At 42.6% G+C, this 24,564-nt stretch overlaps 1 protein-coding gene across 2 annotated transcripts in view; it reads left to right on the forward strand.

Annotated features, from left to right (window-relative positions):
• Positions 1 to 14,921: 14,921 nt before the first annotated feature.
• Positions 14,922 to 24,564, forward strand: part of LOC131394062 (mucin-16-like) — a 37,206-nt gene continuing 27,563 nt past the window's right edge. Inside the window, exons 1-3 of one of the 2 annotated variants that reach the window (XM_058525268.1) lie at positions 14,922 to 15,477; positions 21,092 to 21,218; positions 22,667 to 22,829. In XM_058525268.1, the coding sequence (XP_058381251.1) occupies positions 22,766 to 22,829 (64 nt within the window). In that variant the 5' untranslated portion in view covers positions 14,922 to 15,477; positions 21,092 to 21,218; positions 22,667 to 22,765. The remainder of the gene's footprint in view (positions 15,478 to 21,091; positions 21,219 to 22,666; positions 22,830 to 24,564) is intronic. The other variant, XM_058525270.1, reaches the window with a different exon arrangement.

The raw sequence follows: 24,564 nt of genomic DNA on the forward strand, positions 1-24,564 counted from the left end.
TTCCTTTCAGCACTTTAAATATATCATGCCCCTCCCTTCTAGCCTGTGAGGTTTCTGCTGAGAAGTCAGCTGATAGCCTTATGGGGTTTCCTTTGTATGTAACTTGTTGCCTTTCTCTTGCAGCTTTGAGGATTCTCTCTTTGTCTTTAATGCTTGACATTTTAATTATAATGTGTCTTGGTATTGGTATCTTTGAGTTTATCTTGTTTGGTGCTTTCATGCTTCCTGTACCTGGGTATCTGTTTCCTTCTTTAGGTTAGGAAATTTTTCAGCTATTATTTCTTTAAACAGATTCTCTGCCCTTTGTCTCTCTCTTCTTCTTCTGGCACACCTATAACATGGATGTTACTGTGCTTGATGTTGTCCCAGAGGTCCCTTAGACTGTCTTTTTAATTCTTTTTTCTTTTATCTGTTCAGCTTGGGTGATTTCCTCTAGTCTTTCATCCAGCTTGCTGATCTGTTCTGTATCATCCACTCTGCTATTGAGTCCCTCTAGTGAATTTTTCATTTCCATTATTGCATTCTTCGTTTATGATTCGTTCTTTTTTATATTTTCCAATTCTTTGTTGAAGTTCTCACTGAGTTCATCCATTCTTCTCCCAAGATCAGTGAGCATCCTTATGACTATTTGTTTGGACTCTTTGTCAGGTAGATTTTTTATTTCTGTTTTGTTTAGTTCTTTTTTGGGGGTTTTGTCCTGTTCCCTTACTTGGAACATATTCCTTTGTCTCCTCACTTTGCCTCTTTCTCTGTGCTTATATCTACGTATTAGGTAGGTCAGCTATGTCTCCCAATCTTGGAGAGGAGGCCTTATGTAAGAGATGCCTCATGAGGCCCAGCAGTGTGCTTCCCTCTCGTCACCAGTTCCAAATGTTCCAGGAGTGTCCCCTGTGTGGACTATGTGTGTCCTTCTGTTATGGTAGGGTTGTTCTTGCTGCAGGTGTCTGGAGAGGCTAGGCTGTCCCCATGGATGGCTGGTTGTAATGCTCAGCTGAGTGTGGCTGCTATAGTCTCTTCACTTACTTTATTGGGTGTGGGGAGCCCCAGCACAGTTGGCTATAAGGTCTAATGGCACATTTCTGTTACAGGTTTTCTGTTATATGAGTAAGCCCCCAGCATAGCTGGTTGCTAGGATCAGGGGCTTACAATTGTTGTAGGCCTCTTCCCTGCAAGTCTGTTGTTAGCTCTTTCAGGATTGCAGCTGAGTGTGGCTGGCCCCAGGCATAGGAGCACCCAATTGTTTCAGGCTCTGGAAGGTGGGTCAATCCCCTATGTGGCTTAAGGTTACTCCCAGCTGACCATAAAGCATTGCAGCTAGAAGGTGTGGTTTTCTCTCCAGAAAGGAATTTCTGCGTCTTCCACCTCAGTCAGCTTGTGGTGGGGGCGTCCCTTGTGGTGGGGGTAATTTTTATCCAGTTTTCAGTTTTCTCTCTGGGTAACTGTTCCAAGAGTAGTTGTAAATTCATTGTTTCCAGGGGAGGAGGTGAGTTCAGAGTCCACTTATGCTGCCATCTTGACACCATCCCCAACTCCTGGGATTTAGAGGTTGGAGGTACTTTCACAGGCAGAGCAACAACAGATATATGGGTGTCTTTCAAATAGCACTATCCAGGACAATGTCCTACCCCAGGGCATTGGCTGCCTTTCTGTAACTTTGGGGTAAGAGGGAATATTTTTTGCTTCTTTTGTTGAGATTTCTTCTGACCAGGTATTAAAAACTTGTAGTTTTCTACTTCAATCTCTACATTGCAGCAGTACTAAGTGGGGAAAACAATGTAAAAAGATGAAAACGTGCACGTGGAAAGGACAAGGCCAGAGGAAGGTCATGTGCAGATGGACCAAGAGCAGGCAGGACTTTCTCTTCTCAGGCCCTCTGCAGGGGCTCCATGTTCACCATTTGCCTAGAGTTGAATCCTCTTGGGATCCTGGTCCATGACGTCTGAAGTCCTTTTCCTGCTTGTTTGGTATCCAGGGGAAAGATTTTTGATGCAGATTTTAAGGCTACAATGGAGCTTCATTCCATAAACATCACTACTTCTTGTAAACTAGGATTTCTAGCATCCCTGCACTTCCTCATACAATTCTTTTTAGGGTAGAAATTCCCCAGAAGGTCCTCATCCTCTCTGTCAGGTATGGTGTGGCTCCTTCCTGGCTGAGGCCTGATGGATCACAAATGAGCTCTGGTTTGCCAGGATCAGGGACCATAATCCTGGCCAGTAAATGACCCACCCTCTCCCTTGCTGTCGAGTGTGACTTCCGGGCCTGTGTGGTTCTGAGATCCACGGTCTTGGACAATCCCCAGTTTACACACTCAGTCATGTTGTTACCAATTTTTCCTAAAGGGGCAAATGGGCCTGGGCCTGTAGAGTATGTAGGCCCTGGGATGACTATGTTCTTTTCCCCAGTCTTGTGCTGTGGTTATGCGTTATGGGGATGTGAAACTTCCCTGTTGGGAACTTTGAAAAATGAGGCATGAGAGTGGCTGGGGGTGTCCAGCAGGGGTACGCCATCAAATTGATGATCCTTGGGCCTGCATGGACACAACTTTACCAATTAAAATACTAAAATGCTTCCCATCTGGGTGGTGAATGCACACTGCTCTGAGCTCACCCTGAGTACCAACACTGTGACTATGAGCTAAAGTGTTACAACCTGGCATTTTGAACATCATCCCCTGGAAACACTGTGTAAGACAAGGGCAAGATGAATTTCTTGTTACTTCTTCCCCCTCTTTTCTGATCGCTGCAAGTATCACCCAGGAGGGCCTTTCAGTTCAGCCAGAAGCAGAGTATAAATCATGGTTCCTAGAGCCCAGGCCCTTCCTGACATGGCCCAACCATCTAGGAAAGTGATTTACTAAAGGAAAGTTGGTAAGCTTGTACTTTCCATCCAAAGAGAAAGAGAAGTGCCAGTTTCCAGGGTTAGTCCAGAGCCAAGAGGAAGGCACAGTGCCTGAGGGGTGGCTCCTGAGAGCTGACCCTACATGTAGAAATATTTAATATCTTGTGCCTACCATATGGCAGAAGAGGGACAATTTTTGGCATCTTTGGGCTTCCATTACACAAAAATGCACTGACAGTCACCCAGAAGAGGGCCATGCTTGTAGCATGGGTCACATATGATGCAATATCTTTTTTTACATTCATGAAAATTTAACATATATATACATATATCCATATGTGTGTATAACATATATATGTATACATATGTATAGTATACACACACTCAAGCAATCATAACAGAGTCAGAAAGAAATATAACAATCAAATCCATGTTTTTCAGCTGGTCACCTTTTCATAGCTGGTATTTATAACTTCCTTCTTCCATTACCAATTTCATATTCCCTTTGCCTCAGCAAGCACCCAGCTGGTCATGATTCTCTGCTTGTTTGGGGGACCCTAACCTTCATTTCTGAAGGATCAGGGCTGTTAGTAGTCCTGCCTGGATTGATTTCTTGTAGCTTTTCATTGACTTTAATCACAGGACATGCTGATACTAAGGAAGCCCTAAGGAATCTCCTGAATTCCAGACATAGGCTTCCTTATCTCTATTGTGGAGCAGCAATCCAATTTCCTCTTGGAAGGAAGAGCATCAACATCAATCACCTCAGCCAGTACGAATACTTCATTCTTTGCCTGTTGATTCAGAGGCATGAGGGTACCACAGTGGCCGGGTGACCATCTTAACCTTCAGTTCAATGGAATCAATGTGTCTCCTGGTAGAAGCCTAACTTCCTTAGGAATTAAGACCTTTAGGCCAGCAGAGCATACAGTCACGTGGACCTGCAGCAAAAATTCTGATTACTAGGGGTAATAGTGGTAATAGTGAGTAGTGCCACTCACATTCCCACCTTGGTCGCTGGACCTGTAAATCCTGGCTATGGGAAAATCAGTGACATATCAAAGATGCTGATTTAGAGCATATACAGCCTCCTGGAAAACATCTCCACAACCTTGCAAGGTATTGCCACCTAGGAGACACTGTCACTCAGTCTTCAAAAGCCCATTCTACTGTTCTATCATGGCAGCTGCTTCAGAGTGGTGGGAACATGGGAAGGTCAGTGAGTCCATGTATGTCAGATTTGACAAAAGCATTGCATGCAGGGTAGGCAAATCTATATCCAGAGTCAGCACCTATCCCAGAAAGAACAAAACATTGCTCCTTCAATATCCAAATTAGTCCAATGGAACCACCTGCCACTCAGGGCTGATCACCCCAGGGAATGTTGCCCTCTCAAGGACTCTGCCTTGGTCCTGGCTGCTGGCAGATTTGGCACTCAGCAGTGGCTGTGAATTGGTCAAGGTTGATAAGCTGAACCCCATGATGCTGAGACCATGCACAACCTCCATCCCTGCCATCTTGACACTTTATTTGTGAGCCCATTGGGCATTTACCAGTATGGCGGAGAAAAGAAAGTGACTGGCATCAGCAGAAAGAGTTGTCCTATCCACTTGATCATTAAAATCCTCCCCGCCGAGATCATTCTTTTGTGACTATTCTTATGGGAAACAAATAGGTTCACAATTTTTGTCCATTCAGAGAGATCTATGCATGGATCACTTCCCAACACCTCTTGGTCACAAATATTCTGATCATAGTCCTTCCAAGTCCCTGACCAACCAGCCAAACCTGTGAACCTTGAATTAAAATATCTCATGCTGTGGCTATGTCTCTTTCCAAGCAAAATGAACAACACAACATATCGCTCAAAATTGTGCCCATATGGAGGATTTCCCTTCACCACTTTCTTTCAGGAATGTCCCAAAAAGGCACAGTAGTGCTGCAGCTGTTCACTTTCATGTGGTGCCTGACTATTACATAGAATCACGTGTAAACTGGGCCCAAGTGTTCTCTTCCTCAGTTAATTTGTTGTAGGATTTTTCCCATGAGGCCTTAGGTGTGGTCTGGGAGAAAGAAGGTAATGTAGCCTGAGTGGGGGTCATGGACATTTTGGCCATATCCTCATGTAACTTAAACATGCCTTCAGTGCCTGCTCCAGCCTGATCTCATAGACAGCACTTCTTTTTGATGATGGAGTGCTGCTGTGCATACCCAACATTATGGCTTGGTAAGTAAGGTAACACCTCATTCAAAACGGATAGCCAAGTTCACATGGTCACTTGGTGGCTACAGTTACGCATTTAACCCCCACAAAGGCCCAGTAGTAAGCAAAAAACTGTTTCTCAAAGGAGAGTTTTATCTGCAGTGGATCTCAGGGCTTTGCTCCCAAATCCTAATGGTCTGTGTTGTGATTCCTCTATTGGGGCCTGCTAATGGCACCATACAACACCTCCATGTGCCATTGGCACTTCAAGTACCATTGCGTCTGCTGGATCATATGGCCCAAAGGTCAGAGCAGCTTACCCAGTAGCCTGGACCTGTTTCAGAGCCTTCTCTTGTTCCGGGTCCCACTAAAGACTAGTAGCTTTTTGGGTCACTCAGTCAATGAACTTGAGTTATCCACCCTAATAAGGATTCTGTTGCCTCCAAAATACAGAGGTCCATTAGGCATTATGTCTTTTTTCTGTTTGTAGCAGAGGAGAGGCCAGATTTCACAACTTATCCTTCACCTTAAAAGTGATATCTTAACATGTCCAACACCACTAGAATCCTAGAAATTTCACTGAGGGAGGTAGCCCCTGAATTTTCATTGGGTTTATTTCCTACCTTCTGACACACAATGTCTTGGCAATAAGACTAGAAGAGTTGCTACTCCTTGCTGACTAGATCGAATCATCACAATGTCATAAATGTAATAGAATAGTGTTAGGCTTTGTGGAGGAGAAAGGCAATTAATGCCCCTATACACTGAATCAAGACATAGGGCTTGAGATATGATACACCCCTGAGGTAGGACTTTGAAGGTGTATTGCTGTCCTTGCCAGCTCAAAGCAAACTGCTTTTGGTGGTATTTCCTAACAGATGTTGAGAAAAAAAATTACCAGATTAAAAGCTGCATACAAGGTACCAGGGCTCAAGTAGTGAAACCACATTAGAGACAGTAGCTGTAATTGGAGTCACCACTTGGTTGAATTGATGATAATACTCCATCATTTTCCAAGATCCATCTGTTTCATGTATAGGCCAAAAGAGAGATTGATTGGAAATGTAGTGGGATTTATCACCCTTGGATCTTTCAAGGCCTTGATGGTGACAGTAATCTCTGCCATCCCTCCAGGGATGCAATATTTCTTTGGTTTGCTATTCTCCTAGGCAGAAGCAATTCTAAGTGATTCCACTTGGTGTTTCCTACCATAATAGCTCTCATTCCACAGATCAGGGAAACCGTATGGGGATTCTGCCATTTGCTTAGTATGTCTATCCCAATGATGCATTCTGGAACTGGGGGAAAAGTTACAAGATGAGTTCAGGGAGCCACTGTACCCATGTGAGACAGACTTGAGTTAAATGGCATGAATCGTCCGGACCTCATTTGTCCTACCCTGATTGATGAAACACAGTGATATTTTTGATTCCTGGAATTAGTGTCAGATGAGAAAAAGTATCTAGTAATCCCTAAAATAATTAATTATTTCCTTTTCTCCAGTGTACAGTAACCAACATAAACAGCTATGGTTTCTTTGGGAGTGGCTGGGGGAAAGAGTAACCCAATAAAATTATTGGCAGTGTAGGTAGATCCTTCCTCGAGGGGCTTGGCCTCCCCTTCATACAAGGGGTTCTGTTTCTGTCAACTGGCTCAACTCTGGGAAATGATTGAAGGGCCATGACTCTGTTCTGGAGATTCAAGTTAGACTTGTGTTCACTTGACGTAGAATTATTCTGCTTATATGGATCAAGTAAGACTTTAGTAGTAGACTGCCTTCTCTTTCTCTGCTAAAGACATCATGATCAACTAGCTAACACCACAGGTCTCTGTGTGTCAGACAATTCTGATTACTGCTTGAGTCCACTGACCAGTATGGAATACCACATCTGCCTTGTCTTCGGAGAGTAATAGTCACCACTGGTTCTCTGCCACACTGAGATCCAGTTATCCCCATTGTGTATAAGGATCTCAGTTCAGTGACAGCAATTCCCATTGTAATTCTTGACCTACAGAGAAAAGTGACCACAGAGCTTCTCAAGAATTCTTGGGCTCCCTTCAAGAATTTGTTTCTCACAGTAGTGGAGCAAATTGTGTCCTCTGGACCAATGCAGGGTGGATGAGCAAGTCTTACATGATCAATCCACTCTAACATTCCAATCACATAAACCTTTGGATACCTTCTCCTACAGTATACTAAAGAAATTCAACTTCGTTTAGCATACTCCACTTTTTGGTCTGTGTTACAGCCAATCAACTGAACAAACTGGTAGAGGTCTTTCTAACTCCTCAAGATGCAATATTAAATAGAAAATGTCTGCTTAGTGGGCCCAAACCACTATATTTGACCTGATCCAACTTTATATTATTCCATCTTTTGTTTTGTTTGTTCCCTCTGTTTCTCATTCCTCTTTTTCCTTTTTTCTTGCTTGCCTGTTGTAATTTATTTAGAATTCCATTATGATTCATCTATAGTGATTTTGAGTATATCTTTTGTATAGTTTTCTTAGTGGTTGTTTGAGGGTATGACAATATTCAAATACAACTTATTACAGTCTACTGGTAGACAATTTACCACTTCAAATGAAGTGAAGAAACTACTTCCACTTAGGTCCCTTTACCTCTCCCCACTTTTAAATATAATCGTCTCATGCATTTCCTCTCCCTTCAGTAAGCACCACATAAAATGACATTATAAATTTTACTTCAGTTGTCAAACATGAATAAAAAGAACATGAGAGGATAGGTGATTATATTTACCCTTATTTTTACCTTTTTAATGGTTCTTTTTTCCTTTCTGGAGTTCCAAGCCACCTTCTGTTACCATTTCTTTTGCTTTTGGAGAATTTCTTTTCCATTCTTGAAGAGTATGTCTGTTGGCAACAAATTCTCTTAGTTTTCCTTCTTCTGTGAATGTCTTTCTTTTCCCAATATTTTCACTGGATGTAAAATTTGGGGTTGATAATTATTTTCTTTCATCACTTGGAAAATATTGTGTCATTTCCTTCTGGCCTCTGGTTTTAGATGAGAACTCTGCTGTTATTTGAATCATTGTTCCTCTATAGGTGATATGTCATTTCTCTCCAGATGCTTGCAATATTTTTGTCTTTAGTTTGGGGAAGTTTAAATATAACGTGTTTTGGCATGGTTTTGGGGGGAGGTTGGCTGGAGGCTTGTCCTATTTGAGGTACATTCAGCTTATTAAATCTGTAGGTTTATGTCTTTCGCCAAGTTGGAGACATTTTCAGTCATTATTTTAAAAAATATTTCTCAGCCACACACTCTTTCTCCTATGTTTATGGGACTCCAACTACATAAATGTTACATCATGTGCTATTGTCTCAGGTCTCTAAGGCTTTGTTCATTTTTTAAAATCTGTTTTCTCCTCATGTTCAGCTCTGATCAATTCTATTGATCTAAACTCAACTTCACTGGTTGTATCATCTGTCATCTCCAATCTAATATTGAGCCCATCCAGTGAGTTTTTTTCTTTCAGTTATTTTATTTTTCAGCTCTACAGTTTTCATTTGGTTTGTTTTTATATCTTCTATTTCTTTGCTGAGATTTTCCATATTTTCATTTCAAGGTTATTCCCAATTGTTCATTGAAGCACTTTTGTGATGGATGCTTTAAAACTTTCATCAGATAATTCTATCTGAGTCATTTCAACATTGGCATCTTTTGATTGTCTATATTCTAGTTGCGATTTTCCTGGTTCCTGGCATGACAGGTGATTTTCTATTGTATCCTGGACATTTTGTGTATTATATTGGGAGACTCTGGATCCTATTTAAATCTTCAATTTTAGCAGGTATTCATCCTGGTTAAGTTTAGTGCATAAGTCCTCATATAATTTTGTGGGCTGTGGTTTCCATGACAATTTAGTTTCTGAGCCCTTGACGTGCTACTATGACCTCCCTCATTTGGCATCACTTGGAGGGCACTCTGAAAATACAGCATAGGATCTCACATTGCAGTTCAGGTTTCAAAATTTTTGGCAAGTTCTGATCAGTTCATGTTTGCATCATAAAGTGTCTGCCCAGGACTGCTTATGCAGTTTTGAAGAGTCCCTTTCTCCAGCCCCCTCCTCTCCAAGAGCCTCCCTCTCTAATTGGGAGAATGAGGGATGCCACAAGCCACTGCTGGGTGGGAATGGAAGTTCAGACTCCCACTCTATCTGTACTGAGAAAAGAGAAAGATAGTGCCAACCTGGGCTGCTGACTGCCACCACACGGGGGCAAATGTCCAAACTTTCTACTCAGTTTTCCCTGATACTGATCCAGCAGGCTATCTCTTGCAACACTGGTGGGAGACAAAGGAAAAGACTCCCAGCTCTGTGACCACTGATGCTGCCAGTGGAATAGGAAAGCACCCACCTGGGTGCCTGCTGTTGCCCAGTAGCAGGTGAGAGACTGGGTGTCTGGCTGGCTCTTTGTTGATGTTGCCAGTGGAACAGGAAAGTGATTTCCTGAGCTACTTGCTGCTGCTGGGTTAGGGACTCCACAGAGACCAGAGCAGCGGGTAGGAAAGTGCCCACCTGGGCGGCCTGATGATTCTAGGTGGGAAACAGGCATCTACACTTCCCACTCAGTCCCTGCTGACACCAGGGAGGGGGTCATCCATGGTGTTTGGGTGGGGTAGGATGAGTATTGTAAAAAATGTTTCTGTCCTGCTGAGCTTCCCATGTTCTGACCTTTTGGCCAGAGAGAACAGGTTTTTCTTAGTTTTGGTCTGGGTCTGCTGGTGATTCCAGATTGCAGGCTTCTCCAGTGATCAGTATGAGACAAATGAGAGACTCAAAGAAAACCTAAGGAACTCATAGCTGTGGCATTCTTTAATTGCTGAAGTCTTTAGCCCAATCCACTTTTCTCTTTCCATCTTTTAGTCTTCATACAATTGTCTGTAAAATTATTTCCAAGGTTTTTAATTGTATTTAGCAGGGAGAAACTGAGAAAAATGAGTCTACGCCATCTTGTTTAGAACTAAAAGCCACATTATCATTTTTTTCTTTATGATTTGGACATTTCTTGTTAAGTTTTTGCTTCATATTTTACATGTTTATTAATCTAATTAAATGACTCTTTTTTTCTATTATATATTCATATGTGTTATCCTCAGGTATAAAAAGCTTCTCACAGGGGCTGGCCTGGTGGCATAGTGGGTAAGCTCACATGCTCTGCTTTGGTGGCCCGGGACTGGCAGGTTCGGATCCCAGGCACTGACAGATGTACCACTCATCAAGTCATGCTGTGGTGGTGTACCATACACAAAATAGGGGAAGATGGGCACAGATGTTAGCTCAGGGCTAATCTTCCTCAGCAGGAGGATTGGCAATGGATGTTAGCTCAGAGCATCTTCCTCACAAAAAAGAGAGAAAGCTTCTTACATATTGACCTCCTATGCAGTCACCGTAATGAGCTTACAGATTAGAAATGGAAATGTGACTAGAGCCTCTCAGATTTCCTTGGCCATTGACATTGTTATTAGAATTATTAATGATGCAATATTCTTGTCTTGGTCTCACATAAATTGGGAGTTGTTTCAATCATTAACCACTAGTGATTGTTATGGGCTGAAATGTGCACCCCCAAAAACATTCATATGTTGTAGTTCTAACCCCTAGTACCTCAGAACGTGGCGGTATTTGAAGACAAATCTTTATAGAGGTAATTAAATTAAAATGGAGTCATTAGGGCAGGCCCTAATCCAATACTACTAGTGTCCTTGTAAAAGGAGGAAATTTGGACACAAAAATGGACAGATGAAAGATAACGTGAAGACACAGGGAGAATATGACCACCTACAAGCCAGGAAAAGAGGCCTGGAGCAGATCCTTCCATCATGACCCTCAAAAGGAACTGACTCGGCCAACACTTTGGTCTCAGACTTCCAGCCTCCAGAAATATGAGGAAAAAATTTCTGTGCTTTAAGTCACCCAGTCTGTGGTATTTTGTTACAGCAGCCCTAGCAAACTAATACACGGCTTAATGCCATTTTAATGTTTTCCAAATTAGGGAAGGTCTTTGCATTCTGTGACTTATATATTACAAATGAGTATTATATTTTCTCAAATTTCTTTATTGTGGCAAAAAAAAAAAAATACACAACATAAAATTCACCATGCCAACAATTTCCAAGTGTACATTATAATGTTGTTGATCACAGGCAACTTGCTGTGGAACAGATCCTCAGAACCACCCCTCATGCCATCCTGCATGACTGAAACTCTACAGACACCAAACAACTCACCTCCCCCTACCTTCAGCCCCTGGCAACCACCGTTCTATTTTGCTTCTACGAGTTTGACTACTTTAGATACCTCACATAAGTGGAATCATGCAGTGTTTGTCCTTTTGTGACTGACTTATTTCACTTAGCATAATGCCTTCAATGTTCATACATGTTATAGCATATGATAGGATTTTCTTTATTTTTAAGGCTAAATAATATTTCATTGTATGGATACAGCACATATTCTTTATCCTTTAATCCATCAATGCACATTTAGGTTATTTCCATCTCTTGGCTATTGTGAATAAGACTGCAGTGCATTTTCCCAAATGTTTTTCTGGCACTTAGTGAGATTGAAAAAAATTCTTCTTATACACATTAATTAATGTAATAAATTACTTTTCTAAATTTCTAAAGTTTAAATATTTGCCACTCTACAGATAAGCCTAGCCTAATTATGATTTATATTGATATCAGTTCATTAATAATTTAAGATTTTTGCATCAAATATTTTTTTATAATAGCTTTTCTGTGTGTGTTCAAGAAGCTTACATAATATGAAGATTCCCTGATTCTTGTATATTTAGTACAGTTTTGTAGTACTCCTTTAGGAAAAGAAGTATCTTCTAGATATGAGGCAGAGAGCAGAAAAATAATAAAGTGATTGATATATTTAACTATATCAAAAGAAAACTGTAGTTTTATCAAATTGTTTTTACATACTCTTTGCTAATTTGTTAGAATGGCACATATTATTTTATTAATGAAAATAAAATTCAATAAACAATTTTAAAATAAAACAATATCTACTGAGAACTTCTATGAAATATGAAAAATTTAGGAATATGCTGCCATGAATCTCCTCATCTCTAAAATGGAGATAGATTACAACATCTTCCTTATGGGTTGCTGTGAAAATACACGGGAGCAATGTATGGAAAACGCTTATCATCATGTAAGTTGGAAAGTAACGCCCCATTCATTTTTCCACCAGCATGATGATAGCTTTTTTTTTCCTGCAGTTTTCAAAATACATTCTATTGTTGCAAAGTGAATCATTTTTATAAATTCTTTGTAGAGTTTGTCCTTTGGAATCCAAATTCAGGAGTGTGTGTGTGTGTCTATACACATATATCTCAAATAATACTTCAAGCCTTATAATGAAAAGCTACCTTCCCCACTCTTTACTCTGACTCCCAGAAATAACTTATTTATTTTTCTGGTTGAAATTCTATATTTCTAAATTAGCTACTTATAGAGCTTTTTCATTTTTTAGCTTTTGACTTTTTCTTATTACTTTCTTCTCTGAAAAAATTAGTAGGTAGTTCTCTTACATACCTTAAAACATAATTCCTCTCGCCCAACAAATTATTTAATGAATTAGGATAAATCAAAATGCAATATTTATTGTTTTATTACATAAATGTTTACCATTTTATGACATATGAATCTTATCCAGAGATGTGCCATGTAGGATATTATGAATACATTTTCTTATTTTTTTCTGTTGACCTTTAAATGGTAAAATTCCTTTGTTTCTTTGTTTTATTCCCTATCAATTCATCTCTAGTTCATCCCTCTCCACCAGAAACTTAAACTCTTTTCAGCAAATTCAGATGCATGAGAAAATTTATCAGCTTTAGTTTTTGCTTGGGGATGTGGGAGATCAACATTGGCCACCCTGAAATATATCTCTTTACATTGATTATTTTCTTTGATGGACATTTGACCTCCCCCAAACTGCCTAAAGAATTTAACATAGAATACCTGTTCCAGGAAGGAGTTACTATCATATGATGGCTGCAATATAATGTAAAATAGGTGTTACAACAGCAACGGAAGCAACAAGGCCATCTTATCAAAAATTCTGTCTCTCCCAGGCCACAGTCTCTAGTTGGCCCTGCAAAGAGCTGCCAGACAAACATCTACATTTACAAGGGAAATCTCCATTTGTAAAGGTATCTCCCTTTCTGTGCTGGGGGGAAGCTGGGAGGGCCTCTCTAGAAACCTATCAGTGTGGAGGATGAGGCTTTAAATCTGCATATCTTTGATTACTGTAATTTCTGTCTCCCTCACCACCCCCAACATCCACCTTTGTCTTTATCTAAAGATGGTATTTAAGATGAGAATCACTGCTATTGTGTTGAGAAACTCAGTTTCCCTGGTTGCTCCCATGTATATATGTTATTAAACTTGGAGTTACTTTCTCTTGCTAACCTGTCTTTTTAATTATTTGGCCAGCCATAAGAACCTTAAGGGAAAGGGCAGAGGGGGATTCTCCCTCTTCCCTGACAGGGACATCCCTCTTGGGCTTGAATATCTACACATGCATACATATACACACTATATCTGGAAGGATAGAGGAGAAAAGGATGTTTATCTCCCGGCAAAAAGACTGGGAGATAGTGGTGGGAGTGAGAATATTCTACTTACTTTGTACCACTCTTTGAAGTTTTCTTATATGTGTATCTATGATGTAGTCCTCTCCTCCCAAAAATTTTTAAACTAAAATAGCGCTAGATCCCTATCTACTGGCCTGGGACAGCAAGTTGTAGAGAAATGTGAATACATGATCCAATTTTTAAAAGAAATTAAGCACAGCAAACATGCACAAAAAATTAAAAATTCTAAATATGGGCATGTCGTTCTACCCGGGGTGTGAGGCTGTGTGAACGTGGAGAAAGGATTGAAGAAAATTTGTTTGTTAAGCATCCAGCTACCTCTACAGTCTAGGGATCCAGGGAAAGCCCTGCCTCCAGTTCCCAGACCTGGAGCTGATGTTTTTTTCATGGTCCAGCCCTCCTAGCCTATTCGAGCCCCATCCCAGCCTTATCCCCGCCCCTGGAATTGATCTCTGCCCACCCTCCCGCCCTTCGACTACAGCCCCGCCCCCAGGCCTGGCACCGCCCACAGCCCCGCACCGGAAATGGTCCCCGTCCACAGCCAGGCCCCGAGGTCTAGTCTCCGCCCACAGCGCCGCCCTCCAGATCAGGCGAAGCCTACAACCTCGTCCCCGTCCACAACCCCGCCCCTAGAACTGGTTCCCGTCCCTGGTGCTGACCCAGCCCACGGCCCAGCCTGGCACTCCCTAGGCAAACCAGACACCTCGCCCGAGGCGTGGCGGAGTGGACCCGCCCCGCCCGCCGCCTCCACCTGGAGTCCCCACACGTCCCGCTCTCCGGGGGGCAGCCAGACAGTGACTGGAAGCTGACGCCAGAGCGCCCAGCCCGAGACCGGAAGCGGAAGCGCGGGGCGGCGCCGCGGAAGGCGCGGGCGCTGGCTATGCGGCGTGTATTGAGTTCTCGGTGCCAGACGGGGCTCACGGGGTGCGTTCGGCCTCAGATCGGGCTAGAACTCGGGGAGCGGCGGGCAGTGGGGGCCTCCGGTAGGAGTCCATGGAGGGGCATGGACCGCGGGCACCCCTGTCGGGGCTTGGCGCCCCTCCGTCCCTCACGGGAGTCATGTTTCCTCCGCTGCCCTGTTTCCTCAGGCGGGGAGAAGCTGCTGTTTCCTCCCGCTCTTGACGCCGCCATCCTCTCCTCACAGCCTCCCCATCTCCTCCTTCCTCTGTGATTTTGCCCCCACGGGATTTTTAACCACGTCTGGAGGCATTGGTTTGGTTGTTAGAAAATGGGGGGGTGGGATGCTAATGGCATCTAGCGGGTGGAGGCAGGGGATGCTGCTCAACAGTGCACAGGACGGCCCCCAAGACAATGTCAGTGGTGCCGAGGTTGGGAAATCCTGCTCTAGGGCGTTAAAATTTCGGAAGCCCTGCATGAACTGTGCAAACTGTTTAAAAGTCAGCTGAGTCTCCTGTAGGGCGCCTGAATGACAAGCCGCGTTTACAGTGTCTGGAGTCACCAAAAAATCTCCATCCAGCCAAATGAGTTGAGCAGGTCAAATGCGCACAGCACGGAGCTGCTTTCTCCCATTTGGGAGCAGATGGCTCCGTAAGAATCCAGAAAATCCAGTCACAGCCAACAATTATGTTAAATCAGTAAATACAGAAAAGAAAAGTGAATGGGGTGGCCTGTCCATCTAACAACTGTGTTACGCCCCGTATAATGCCTCAAAAGCAATATTTGTGTTTTGTTTTTTTTATTCCTCGGACAAGAAAAACATCTCTGGAGCTCAAGTTTCAGTTGAAACCAGCTTCAGGGTTCACTTGTCCTCACTGATCCGTGGATTTCTGTGTTCCCCGGGTGAGTACGGTGTGGACCCGGTAACAACAGGCTCCAGCAGCCTCTGCCGTGCAGAAGAACTGCTAGCGGGCTTTCCTGTGCTCAGGTTGTCAACACAAGGAGTCACTGTGAGTGAGGATATCTTAAGAAAAATATTTGTGTTTGATGGATTATATTCAAGGGTAGGATAGTAAGGTCTGTGTGGTTATGTGTGTGTAAATAATTTTGTGCAAATAAGTACACATTAAACAAACATATAAATAACTAAATATGTGTAAGAGTAGAGAAATAGAGATTTCCTTGCATTCTGTAATACTAAAATGTCAGCATTTTATATATAAGAAAAAATAAATAAATTTTTTACATATGTATGTAGTATTACTAAATACTAGCAGGACCACTCAGCAACATTCCTCAGGCCTGTTCAATTTGACTTCTAAAGCCCTATAAATCCTCCACAAAGATTCAAAATATAGGGGCACCCAGGGAAAAAAACGATTTGAATTTCTTTATATTAGTAACAGAAATTTAAAATTGAGTTGACCAGCAACCAAATGTATTTTGAGCAAGTGGTTTTTTTTTTTCCTTAATGAGATTTAAAATCATTTGGAAGAATATTAGGCAACAACTTGTAGATTGAAGGGTAGGGCACTAGTCTCTGAAAAAGATTGTCTCTACACCTTGCCTTCTAATAGGAATTAACTTTGTTTGTTAAAACTGTTCTGAAATTACAGTCCGCTGATTCACATTGCAGAGAATCATGTTAAGTGATTTTACATTGTTGGCTTTTACTAATTGTGTGTGTATGTGTGTGTGCCTTTTTCGTTTTAGCCTTCCTGTGACATTCTTGAGGGGAATGTTTGCTTGTCATGCAATAGATATTCTTTGAGTGCACAGTATATGGTGACCAACCATCCTCATTTATTCAGGACTGAGGGGTTTTCCAGGATGCTGGACATTTAGTGTTCAGACCAGGACAGTCCTAGGCACGCCAGGATGTTTCATCATCTCTATGAACCCCAGCCGTAGGCCAGATGAATGGGGACCCTGGAGAACCAAACAGACCTTGTCCTGCCTCCATGGAGTTTATCTTCTAATAGAGAATTTGAATTTTAAACAATTAATGACCAGAGTGATGTGGGAGCTTGGCACGAGAGGACTCAACCTGAGGGAACTGGAAGCCCTCCTGAGAAGGACTGATATTTAGCTTGAGAGCTAAAGTTGGGACTGGGTTTAGCTAGTTATAGAGTTAAACTAGAGTGAGGGCGTGGGAGTGTGTTCAAGAGAGCATTTCAGGCAGAGGGACCTGCATGAGGACAACCCTGAAGAGAGCCTGGTGTGTCCATGAACTGAGAGGACAGGGATGGCTGAGCCGAGTCAACACTGGGGGGAGGGGTGTGAGCCAGACTGGCCAGGGGCACAGGCAGGACCAGATAGGGCATGATTGTGGACTCTGCTGTAAGACCAGTGGGAAGACACTGGAGAGATCTGAGCAAAAGGATGATGTGATTAGCATTTGGTTTATGCACCAAATGGGTTAAAATTGGGTTAAAATGGACTTCAGGAATAAGAATGAAGACTTAAGAGGCCACATAGGAGGTTTTAGGAAGAAGTTTAGGAATAAGATGATTGTTCCCTAGGCCTGGATGGTGGCTGTGGAGTAGGAAAGAAGTAGAAAGAAAGAACTTGGAGTTTAGAACTGAAAGAGGGTAACAGTACTTTCATGTGTGCATTTGTCAGTTGGCACAAGGCACTTGCAGTGTGCCTAGCTTCTGTCCATGCAAACCTGCAGGCATCCTCCTCACCCAGGTCTGTGTGTTCACCCCACTTTGCCACTCACAGGCTGCTCCTCCACATCCTAAAGGAAGTCCAGCCTATGTATGCCTAGGGCTGCCCTGTCTACTACAGTAGCCATTAGCCACTTGTAGCTATTTCAATTGAACCAATGAAAAATATAATTAGAAATTTTTCTCAGTCACACAAGTTTTGTTGGTCCACGCTGGTTTAGAGTGGGCCATCCTCTGTGATCCTCTTTTAGCACTGACATATTAGGGGTAGGGGGACAGGAGTGACTGATTCTGTCAACTTAACCGAGACCCCTCCTTCCCTACTATGAGACTTCAGCTTCCAAAAGACCTCGAAGGGGTACTCAGGAACTGAAAGTGTCCCAGGCAGCTTCCCAGCCTGCTTTCCTCCTGCGGGCCCAGTGAGCTGGCTGGATGCCAGCCCTCTTCTCACTTGGCTCAGTGACTGAAGCTATTTCTAACTGCAAATTGGGTCCCTGGTGGGGAGAAAGGAGACCTCCTCCATCTGCAGAGGGTAGAGCAGTTCTGCAGCAGGTGTTTGGGCCCACTGGACTCACACTAAGGCTCAGGGAGGGTTTGATGTGAGAGGCTATATTAGTTTCCCGTAGCTGCTGTAACCAATTACCACAAACTTCATGTCTTAAAGAAACACAGACTTATTCTCCTGCAGTTCTGAAGGTCAGAAATCCTAAATGAGTTGGCAGGGCTGCATTCCTTCTGGGGGCCCTAGTAGAGAATCTATTTCCTTGCCTTTTCCATCTTGTAGAGGCTGCCTGCATTCTTTGGCTTGTGACTCCTTCTTCCATCTTCAAATCTTTCTCTCTGACCTCTGCTTCCATCATCACATCTCCTGCTTTGATCCTGGCGCTCCTGCCCTCCTCTTATAAGGACCCTTGGGATGACATTGGGCCCACCAGGACAATCCGGGATCGTCTCCCCATCTCAAGATCTTTACCTTAATCACATCTGCAAAACTTTTGCCATGTAAGGTCACATATTCACAGGTTCTGAGAGTAGAACATGAACAGCTTTGGGCAGGGGCATTAATCTGTCTACCACGCAGGCCCAGGAGTCAAAGACTCCCTACACCTTTATTTCCACCTGGCCCAGACTCACTCTTTGTGTCCAATATTCCCCTCCCTGCCCACACTCACACCCTTTGTTGCTTTTATCTTTTGGGTGCAGGGAAGACCCACAGAGAGACCTCAAGAAGCTGATTTTATGGAGTTACATTTTATTCTGTGATTGCAGGGAAAGGAGGCCTCCCCTTCCTATAAAAAGGAGACATTCCATAGAGATGGCTTTGTACCTTGACTTTTTTTTCACTTGAATTTGTTGGAGATCAGAATCTCTATCAATACCCAGAGATGATCTCTTTCTTTTTTGGCTGCATGTTTCTTCATTATGTGGACATCCCATAGTTCATTGAACGGATTCCCTATTGATGGTCGTTTGCGTTGCTTCCAGTTCTTTGATATTATAAATAAGGTTACAGGGAATAATCTCACCCATGTCTTTTAGTATTTGTGTATCTTTCAGATAGATTCCTAGTAGTGTGATTCATAGGGAAATGGTAAATGTTTTTGCATTTTGCTTGACACTGGTAAATTTCCTTCCATAGGAGTTATACCCCAGCAGTGTATGACAATGCCTTTGCATACAGCCTGGCCAATACAAGATGTGGCCCACTGTGTCTTTAATGATTTGACAGACAAGGAATAGTATCAGAAGAGTTGGCAATCTACATCTCTGTTCTGTGATTAAGATCATTGGTGATTGTGCCAAGAGTATTGTCCTTGAAATGGCAGTGGTGGTAACCAAATTATACTGTGTTGAGGAGTGAGTGGGACATGAGGAAATGAAACAGGATGAGAACACTGCCTGTGATGAGGGAGAGAGACTGGGGAGTAACTGGAAAGAAAACTGCTCTTGGGATAAATGTATTTTACTACTAAAAATACTGCATCAGGTTTAAATGGTATGAGGAGGACTCCAGTAGAGTGGAGAGCTGAAAAGGAAAGGGTATACAAGAGGTAATCGATAGTGTACAGCTTCTACAAAGGCAGATGGGATGAAAGACAAAACAGTTTCAGAGCATGGCCTTATAGAGAAGGGGAGACAGCTCCTGGTTTGTAACAGAAGAGAGGGAGGAAACCATGTTGCGATTGGCATTTTGGTAACGAGACAAGAAGATAGATTCCTTCTCATGAGGATTGCTTTGGGAAATAGGATGCAGGACCATCTGCTAAAAGTGAGGGTCTATTCATTATCTATTGCTGCGTAACAAATTATCCCTAACCTTAGTGACTTAAAACAATAATCAGTTGTCATCCCTCTCAGTTTCATGGTTCTGGAATTCATGAGCAGCTTAGCTGGAAGGTTCTGGCTGGGGACTTTGCTGAGGTTGCAGGAGGTTATCAGCTGGGACTGCAGTCATCTGAAGGCTTGATTGGTGCTGAAGGATTCACTTCCAAGGTGGTTCACTCGTATGGCTGTCAAGTCAGTGCTGGCTGTTGGAGGGAGGCCTCAGTTCCTCTCCACATAGGTCTCTTCAAAGGGCTGCTTGATTGTCCTCGAAACATGGCAACTGGCTGTCCCTAGAACAAGCAGTCCAAGAGAACAAGGTGGAAGCTGCAGCGCCTTTCAGGACCTAGCCTGGCAGTCACTCACTGTCACCTCTGCAGTATTCTAGTGATCACACAAGTCAGCCCTAATTCACTGTGTGGGGGAACTCACAAAGGTGTGGATACCAGGAGGCTCAGATCATTGAGGGCTATTTAAGAAGCTGGTTACCATAGAGGGAAACCAGGAGGCTCAGATCATTGAGGGCTATTTAAGAAGCTGGTTACCATAGAGGGAAAAGGTGAGGGTGTGTGAGATCTAAACACAGAGAAGGTTTCATGAATAGGAAGCTCCATGGACTTGTAGCATTGTCTTGCCAGGTCGAGGGCTCTTTTCATGTTGTATACCATGTTTTTCTAGAGGTGACAATATTACAGCTCTTATGCAGGCTGATTTGCCCAAATGTTGCCATGAAGCAGGTGTATGATTGGAATCATGCCTAGTTGGAGTTCTGCTGGGCCAGTGTGAAGGTAGGAGGAAGCAATAAGGAAATATTTTGAAGTGTGAGACATTGCAGTCAGAGCTGGGTAAGTTTAAATGAGGAGAGAAGGTGGCGGATGGACTATAAGAAAGTAGGAGACTGGGTGGACTGAGTCTTTGGTGTGGTAGAAGAACCCATGTAGTGAGAGAAGAAAATGAGTAAGGTGGAAATTTAGGAGATTGTGTTCAGAGAGAGGGAAATTTCTGAACTATTATTCTGGATGGTGGAACAGTATCAGGTGATGACAAAGCCTGGGGTGGTGCCCATGGAAATGAGTGGCCCAGATGGAGTGGGGACAAACTTGTAATACTGTGAGGGTCATCCTCATAGACTCTGATGTCATCTGAGTGAGGTGAGACTGGAGGTTGAAAGAATAATAGGAGTCAGGTGCCAAAGTCTTGAATGAACAAGGGTTGTAGCTGGGAATGTGATTGTGATGACCATGTGGATGGGAAGAACGTACCCTGAGACTCAGTGAAGCTAAGGATTTAAAATGGTGGGGGGGGGGGGCCAGTAACGTATTGGTTGTACCATTAGGGACAGAAGAAGATAAGTTTTGCCATTACATCACCCTGAGTTCATCACCTGCTAAGCAAAATAAAAGTCCAGTATCAAATATATTACATTTTGAAGGAGGATATAATGGACAGGCTAAGACAGATTTGTCCTCAGTAATACGGAGAGGGAGAGAAGCTATGAAGACTTTGTGTTTTCCCATTTATTCCAGAGCCCTGTCTTGAGTGCTCCGTGGGGATAAGAGGAGGAGCATTCTGGTTCTCCCACTGCTCTGTTGTTCAGGAAGATTTACTGCCTGAGTCTCAGGATGGTAGCCATACTTCTGTCCCCAACTTGTGGTAAGTTGTGGGGTCCTGGTAGCCTTCAGAGTCCAGACATTAAAGGCCCCTGCACTACAGAGTGGAGAGGGAGAGGGGACTAAGCAGGGAAGGCAGGAGTGGAGCCCCTGGAGCCTGGAGGTCACTGGTATCTGATTGGATAGTTTTGGGGATTGGGGACTTTGCAGGTTTGAGTGTCTGTGGAGATGTCACCTTCTATAAATTTGATAAGATAACAATGATGTCCCCTGGAACTTCAATTTCCTCATCTGTGAAATGGAAATAATCTCTTCTTCAAGAGCACTAAGACCCTAGAGCCTATTTTCTGGCCCTGGGTGAGACAGGGCTCTGCTCTGGTTTCCTATGAAAACTGTGTGTGTTTGTATGTGAGTGTGGTTGTGGATGTGTGGTGTGTATTTGCGTGTGTGTGTGTGTATCTGTGTCAACCACAGGTAGGTGCAGAAGCCTCCGGATTTGTGAGTGCTAGAATGCAGGGCAATCCTGGGTTCTTGTGACTCATTTCTTCTCCAGCTCAGTCTTCCCTGTTCCCAGCCTCTCCTCAAAAAGGATGCGCAGAGGAGGAAGGGTTGGTTAATGGCTTCCTGACAAGCTGGTTATGGAAATAACCATTCCTTTGACCCAAAGTTGGACTTGTTATCTTTCAATGACCTGGAGTCGCACAGCTAAACCAGGTCTTCGGGCATCCCAGGATCTCCGGGCATCTGATGGAGGGTGAGGGGCTGCCCAACAATGTCAGTCCATGTCAACAGTTACTACATTGCAAAGCTTCCTCTGGGGTCACTTGTTTTTTTTGTTTTTAATTTTATTTATTTATTTATTTTTTCCCCCAAAGCCCCAGTAGATAGTTGTATGTCATAGTTGCACATCCGTCTAGTTGCTGTATTTGGGACGCGGCCTCAGCATGGCGGGAGAAGCGGCGAGTTGATACGCACCCCGGATCCGAACCCGGACCGCCACAGCGGAGCATGTGCACTTTAACCACTAAGCCACGGGGCCGGCCCTGAGGTCGCTGTTTACATCATGTTCTACTGAGAGTTTTAAGGGGAAGTTAAGGAAAGAGATGACTGTGTCCTAAACTTAAGCAATTGATGATGGCCATTGAGGAATCATTCATACATTTACCAAGTATTTCTCTGATTTCTGCAATGTCCCACGCCAATGCTCAACCTTTGAGATTGAGGGAGTTAGATTGCAGAAGCTCACAGTCTCACGGTAAAAGAAAATCACCTGTGTGTTGGAGGTGCATCTAACGGTGGGAGTGGGCGGAAGTAGACAGGAGATGAGCATTGAGGGCTGAGCCCAGAAGCAAATGAGAGCAGAGCTCAGCATCTCCTGGGACATCTTCTGTTTTGGGTTCCCTGTCCCTACTGCTATCATCCTTGGCCATTTTCCTGTCAACATTGGTGGAGGTGGTCTTGGCTAAACCATGATGTTTGCAATGGTTTTAGGACTTGGTGACCTTGAAGGATGTGGCCGTGGAGTTCACCCAGGAAGAGTGAGCATTGCTGGACCCTTCCAATGAACACTGTACAGAGTTGTGCTGGAGAATGGCAGGACCCTGGCCTTGCTTGGAAAGCCTGACATCATTCCTGCATTTATTTAATAACTCAGGTAACGAGACTTTCTTTTTTCCTTTTTTTTAAATTGAAGTAACATTCACATACCATAAAGTTCACCATTTTTACCATTTTAAAATATACATTTCAGTGGCTTTTGATATATTCACAGTGTTGTGCACCCATCAACACTATCTAATTTTAAAACATTGTCATCACTCCTAGAAGAAACTTGTACCCATTAAGTGGTCAATACCCATTACCTTCCCCACTGCTGGCAACCACTAGTTTGCTTTCTGTCTCTATGGATTTGCCTATTTAGAACGTTTCACATCATTGGAATCATAAAATATGTGATCTTTTATATCTGGCTTCTTTCAGGCAACATGATGTTTAAAAGTTTAGCTATGTTGTAGCATGTGTCGGTTCTTTATTCCCTTTTCTGAGCGAATAACATTCCATTGTATGGATACACCACATTTTGTTTATCCATTCACTCGTTGATAAACATTTACGTGGTTTCCGCTAACTGGCTATTACAAATAATCCTGCTATGAATATTTGTGTGCAAGTTTTTGTTTAAACATCTGTTTTCAGTTCTCTTGGGTATATACCTAGGAATGGAGTGCTGGGTCATATATTACTATGTTGAACTTTTTGAGGAACTGCCAAACTTTTCCACAGTTGCTGCACCAATATATGAGAATTCCAGTTTCTCCACCTCTTCCCCAACATTCATTTTTTTTGATTATAGCCATTCTTGTGGGTATGAAGTGGTATCTCATTGTTTTTTTGTTTTGCATTTTCCTTATAAGTAATGACATTGAACATCTTTTCATGTACTTGTTGGCTATTTGTATATCTTCTTTGGAGAAATGTCTATTCAAGTCCTTTACCCATTTTTAATTCAGTTGTTTATCTTTTTGTTCTGGGGTTGTAAAATTTCATTGTATATTCTGAATACTAGACCCTTATCCAAAATGTGATTTGCAAATAATTTCTCCCATTCTATGGTGTCTTTCATTTTCTTGATAGTGTCCTTTGATACACAAAAGTTTTAATTTTGATGAAATCCATTTTATCTGTTTTTTTTCTTTTTTGGCTTGTGCTTTTGGTATGATACCTAAGACATTATTGCCAAATCCAAGGTCATGAAGTTTTACCCCTATGTTTTCTTCCAAGGATTTTCTAGTTTTAGTTCTTCACTTAAGTTTTTGATCCATTCTGAGTTAGTTTTTTATATTGTTTGGAGAAAGTGTCAACTTCATTATTTTGCGTGTGTTTATCCAGTTGTCCCAACACCTTTGTAGAAAAGACTATTCTTTCCCCAATTGAATTGTTTTGGCACCCTTGTGAAAAGTTATTTAACCATAGACATGTGAGTTTGTATACGCTCAATTCTATTCCGTTGATCTATATGTCTATCATTGTACCAGCACCACACTGTCTTTGTTAGCATTGCCGTGTACTGGAAGTGTGGATCTTCCTATTTTGTTCTTTTTCAAGATCGTTTTGTCTATTTGGGATCCTTCACAATTCATATGAATTTTAGGATCAGTTTGTCCATTTCTGCAAAAACGCTGTTGGAATTTTGATAGTGATTGCATTGAATTTGTTTGGCTTTGGTTAGTATTGTCGTCTTGACAGTATTAAGTTTTCCAATGTATATCTTTCTGTTACTCATTTTTAATTTGATTCTATTCTGGTCAGAGAAGATGTTTTGTATGATTTCATTGTTTTTAAATTTATTCAGACTTGTTTTGTGGCCTAACATATGGTCTATTCTGCAC

The sequence above is a fragment of the Diceros bicornis genome, chromosome 29 (assembly GCF_020826845.1).
Source record: "Diceros bicornis minor isolate mBicDic1 chromosome 29, mDicBic1.mat.cur, whole genome shotgun sequence".
Taxonomy (NCBI): domain Eukaryota; kingdom Metazoa; phylum Chordata; class Mammalia; order Perissodactyla; family Rhinocerotidae; genus Diceros; species Diceros bicornis.